The 5,706-nt window shown below is 36.4% G+C and overlaps 1 protein-coding gene across 1 annotated transcript; it reads right to left on the bottom strand.

Moving 5' to 3' along the window:
* Positions 1–626: 626 nt before the first annotated feature.
* SLC35G1 (solute carrier family 35, member G1) lies at positions 627–5,571 on the bottom strand. The gene is made up of 3 exons (XM_009703691.1): positions 5,466–5,571; positions 1,909–2,089; positions 627–1,386 (listed from the first exon to the last, which is right to left on the bottom strand). The coding sequence occupies exons 1-3, from the start codon at positions 5,569–5,571 to the stop codon at positions 627–629; spliced, it is 1,047 nt and encodes a 348-aa protein (XP_009701993.1).
* Positions 5,572–5,706: the final 135 nt, after the last annotated feature.

Here is a 5,706-nt window from a genome sequence, read left to right as displayed (position 1 = left end):
AGATAATTTTCACAAGTTAATTTTCTCTTGATATTACTTGGAAAGATGAAATAGCCTTTGTTCTTTTAGAATCCAAATTAAAAATAAATCCCCATTCGACATCTGTTTTGTGCAAAAAAAAAAATATTAGAAAGCCTGTAAATGTGCAAGCTTTATCTGTTCTATAACAGTTGGATGTTTATCGGATTATAACTCTTTATTCCCTTCTAACTTTTGTACTGCAATCCCTCTGGTAATCAAGCACAGAATAGTATTAAATAAGTCTGGGAGACTGATTTCCACTGCTCAGAAGAAGAGAGAAAGTGTCTAAGAAGTGGAGAATCAGGAATTTTAGGAAAATAAAACCCAAAAAACTATTGCCCACTTTTGACAGGAAGCAAGCAACTTTTAAATATCTCTCTACTTCTCATATTTTCATGCCTAAATACGAGAAAGAAAAGCGTATACCTAATCAGTTAAAACATCTTCAATTTTGGTGTTTTTGGGTTTTTTTTAAATCAACTTATTTTATTCGGTATAACTTGCTACTACAATTTGGTAAATGAGATATTTAAAATAAATAAAAATAAATATCATATATATATTCCAAGATTTCTTGTTTCTGTAATGAATTAGTGTCTGTATTCTTAGATTTCATTTTGTTTAGCTTTTTTCAAGCTTTGTCTCCACTTACGAATGGCAGTTCCAGAACTGCTAGCTACTACACAAAGGGCACCGCCCACAGTCCACCAAGTTGGTAGGTGATTGAGAAAAAGAATTTGTAAAATAAAAGCAAAGACCACATCCATTGTTTTCATTATGGCTACAGGTCCAGCTTTCTCTATCTGTAATGCTTTTGTGAGAAATATCTGACCCCCTAACCCTAACAAGCCTATTAATATTAGAAGAACCCTATCTTTACCACAATACGGTAGACGCCATTCATTCATAACAAACAATGCTATAACACATCCAATTAAACCAATGACTGCATAATACCAAATTGACAAAAAATAATGCACAGATTTTCCCACCTTCCTTAGTATAACAAAAGTCAAAGCTGCAGATACTGTGCTTGTAACTGCTGCTATAGTTCCTTTAAGGTGATCTGTGTAACTTCCTTCAATCCCCGTGACGTCTGACCCAAACAGAAATGGTGGTCTGGCAATAAGAACCACTCCAGTGATTGCGAAGAGAGTAAACAGAAAATCCCAAATACTGTATTTCTCTTTAAGAAAGATCCATGCCAGCAATGATGTAAAAACAGGACTGCTAAAAGTTATAACAGTGGCATCAGCTAATGGCATGACTTGGAAAGCATAGTAGAGAAGAATCATTGCGCTAGATCCAAGGAATCCTCGGAAGAAAAGAAAAATTCTTTTACCTTTCGGTCCCAAAAACCCTGTTCTGAAAAACAGAAACATCACATTAATGTCACTCCCTTGCTTGTTTTATGACCAACATCCAATCACATTTAAATGTACACATCCTTCCAGACTGTACACAACTTTCTAGATGACAGACTTATCTCAAATATCAAAATATTTTTAACTGTCTGACCACAGACCAATTTATTCCCATCACTAGCTCCAATCACATTCAGAGTCCAGAACTTGTTCTTCTAGCAAATAATTTTTTGCTTGCAAAATAACACAAGAGTATCTACAAATTACCTTCTATTTTTTAAGAATACCACTTCATGGAAGATCAATACATTTGACATAATCCCTGTAGAAACCTCTACAATTCAGGGAGTCAAAGATTTTCAGTTTTCTGAATTGTATTAAGAAACTATCAACTAATCCAAAACAATGCAGTTATGCAATTGAAGTCTGAATTAAAATAATATTGCAATCTGATTTAAGTGAGTGATAATTCTAGGTCTATTTTTAAGAAATAACTTTAAATTTAAACATTTGCTACACTTACTTGTAGTATATTAAACCAGGAAGAACAAATGCCATTTGGAAAACGCATCGAAATGCACTCACTTCCACTGAATGTACATCTTCTATTTTTTTAAGAAATAAAGAGGCCACTGAGAAAAGGAAGGCAGACAGTACGGTATAAAACAGACCAAGTCCTGGACACGCAGCTTTTTTCTTTGTTCCTGCAACAGATAAATTCCAGTTAATAATGATCTATTAGAAGATTTCTCAGGTCAAGCAGTTCTACACAGTGCAGTGCTCCATGTATTTGTAGCTATTCTTGTAGTAGAGGACAGGGGAAGCAAAAGAAACAAATGCAAATACTACATGTATTTACCAGACCTACCTTGAAAATATGTTTCACTGACCACCACAGGTCTCCTTTTTTTCTTATAAACAGGAGATAAGAGATGAATTCTAACACTTTGGATACAGAACTTCTCACAATTCTACATGAGTTAGTAGGCTTTACTTCTTGGAGGCATCAAACTAGTTTGGGTGATTCACTATAGAACTAGTCGTATGATTCTGACCACCTTCCAAGGACCAATAAATACAAGTGACCGCAAAATGGTCCATGGCCAGATTCTGAAACATTGAAACTTGTTACCTTGGGAATCATCTGATTATTAATCAAGGTTCATAAGCAACAATTTAATTTCCTTTCTCACAAATAGACACACATAAGAATTGTGTACAACAAAAGTGAGGTTCTGTACCTCATGTTTATTTTGCAGCTAAATCACCCTAAATTTGACCTAGATGTACAGAGGTTTTATGTATTTTTATCTTGCTGTAAGAATCCAAATATTTTCTTCAAATAAACATCAAATATACATTTTTAAGCACAAGAAATTTAAGTGACTAATTTTAAAACTTCATAGGCCTGCTCAGACTACTGATATCTACCACAGTCCCATGAAGACCTTAGTTTCACCTTAGTTTATGCTTATTTATCAGACTTTCTCTTCCTGAAGTAGTTTCCCCAAGTCTAATGGTTTCTATTCAAGCCTCCTTATTGCCTCAGGCTCTCTTCAGGGACATATTCTTCCTCATTATACTCATCTTTTCCACCCTCAACTATTTAAAAAAAAAAAAGAAACAGAGAAGGTGAACTCTTGCTGACCTCAGTACCATCTCCAAAGACACCACCCTTTTTTGTTACTGTTTTGCTGCATAAGAGGAACAGTCTTTCCACTGAACCTAGAGGTGAGCACCATGGAAAAGAGAACCCATCTAAAAATCTTAGTGGGATGTTACCTCACTACCTCTTTTCTTTCTCTTTGCATAAAACATTGGGAGTTACCTTTTCTTCTACAATACCCTCTAAAGATAAGAGCCAGAACTCCATGTCCCTGAGGCAGTGTTTTGATAAAAGGGTGCCTCGTCTCACATTAGTGTGGGAGCCTGTGAGCCTTATGGATCCTCTAAAACATAATGAGCAGGGCACTGCTGTGAGTTGCTTAGCAACTAAATATGGTTTTGAGGACTTTTTTGTTTTGTTTTGGGTGTGTGTTTTTTTTAAAAATAACAGAACTTGTCACAAACCATTTTGATCCTCCTTGAGATCAGCACTCAAGTCTGAGAAACTGCATCTTACTACCTAAAAGCTGAGACTGTGGGTTGACACAGTGTATAGCATTGGTTCTGGCTTTAACAGTTCTAGAGACCTAGGCTTTACAACTGCAACCAGAATTTGAAGTAGGCAGAAGGCCCGCTTTTCAAAGAATCCAGCCACACTACAGCTGAAAATGAATGACAGTTTGTACTAGAAATATTTCTATTTAGCAACAGCCACTTACATAAATGTGACTATAGAAACTACCACGAACCAACACTGGACCGGGACATCCATCTACCAACTACGAAACAGAGTGGATTTAAAAAATGTTCATGAATTATGTAATGTCCCAATCCACATAGTCACACAACAGAACTACAAAATCAACAACGTCTCTAATACTAAAGCAAGAGGAATCAGACTGGCCTATAACTGAAATGGGAAATCCAAACCCAGGCTGGCTTACGGATGAACACAGCACAAACAGAACTATTAACTTTTATTTCAGGCATGATAGCTTGTCTGATTACTACAGAACGAAGCCAATCCAAATAATGGAAGTGTTGAAATGGAAAACGAATGAAATTAAAGCAAAGTCAGCTGAAAGGATCTTATACCCAGAACTAAGCTTTGGATTTGAAGGAACAAAGGAAAAACACAAGGAACTCATTTTTGTAAGCTACCCAATATACCAAGCCTATCAGAAACAGTATCTTGTAATACTAGAATTTAGACCATCAACATCTCATATTGCCAAAGCAAGTACTCAGTGCAACGAGATAGTGTTTTAATTCCTTTTAAAAATAAAATAATACAAGTTCTTCCAGCAAAACCAAGAATTGCAGTTCTGAATAGTACTTATTTCAAAATATGTTGTAAGAAGTTAGGTTAAGATGACATTCCCACCCCACAAAATATTAAGCTTCCAGACACTAGTCCAACACCATCAAAACACTCAAGGACTCATGTTTTTTTAAAAAAGTGTAGCAGTATGAAAATAAAAAAGTTTCAAGTAGTACCCAAGTCATCTTTTCCGAGTGGCTACAGATTTGCGATTTAGTTTTCCAATTTTATTCCCTGGCCATCTCCACATGTAAGGCTTTCAATCAATCTTCCACTCCTGTTTTAAGTCCTAGTCAAATGTCTCCCACTGCACACCATTTTCTGTGTAAATTCTTTTTGTTTGTGTTTTAATGCCATGCTTTCTTGCAAACACTTTTTATACTTGCAAAATGCATACAGTGAAGAAAAATCACACTTCTCAGATACATGCATCTTGAGAACAGTAGCAGAGGCAGAAGAGTACCAGCTATGGGGAAGGTGGTTAGTGAGAAGATGATTCTCCCAGACCTTCAGGAAAGCCAGAAGAGGGTGATTCGTTCTTCACAGCGTAAGAAGCAGAAGAACAGCTCTCTCACAGACTTCAGGAAAGCACCAGGAGCACAACAGCCGTGCATGAACTAATCATGGTCATGCGGACAAGATCTAGGCATGATTCATAAAGTTCAGCCATTGACTCAATTAACATTTTGCTAAATAGACTACCAAAAAAACCAAAAATAAGTATTTTCTGGTGAACAAATATAAGCTTCTCAGGATTTCAAATATTAGTTTTTTTCCCAAGCTTTGCCTCAGAAGTGATACTAATGTGAATTTCACTGGTGAAGTACACTATCTCTTCTGGCCTGTCCACAGCCCACTAGCTAACAAAGATTGCTGTTTTATCCATTTTCTGCTGGAAAGTCAATTATAGTGAGAAACACATTTTCAGTGAAGCTGTTTAAAAATTACATATGCTAAACTACTTCAGATAACAACTTCAAAAATTATTTTAAGATGGTATTTATGTTTTAAAAGGAAGCCACATCAAACTTACAAAAACCGTGTTGAGTATTTTGCAGTAAGTTTGTGGCTTTAACAATTCAAAATGACCAAGAAGTGAATCACAGATTAAGAAAAAAAAACGTACACTCACATTAAAGCAAGATAAGAATTACCAAGGACGTCATAGTTGCAAGCATATGGACTTGTTGCACAGCACTCACGCCCCTTCTCAACATATTTACAGTGCCAGAAGTTCACACTGCTAGAAGGCACCTCCATTTACCCAAATCTGTCAAGTCTTACTTTAAAACTTTGACAACAGGAAGTCCTGTTTTCCCGAGGGATAATCGCTACCGAAGCTCTCACAGAAGCGACCGAGCAGCAGCCCGCCTGGGGATGGGAGTGAGTGGCGGG

Source organism: Cariama cristata, unplaced genomic scaffold (genome assembly GCF_000690535.1).
Source record: "Cariama cristata isolate BGI_N322 unplaced genomic scaffold, ASM69053v1 scaffold40137, whole genome shotgun sequence".
Classification (NCBI taxonomy): Eukaryota; Metazoa; Chordata; class Aves; order Cariamiformes; family Cariamidae; genus Cariama; species Cariama cristata.
This window is presented reverse-complemented; position numbering and strand designations above follow the sequence as displayed.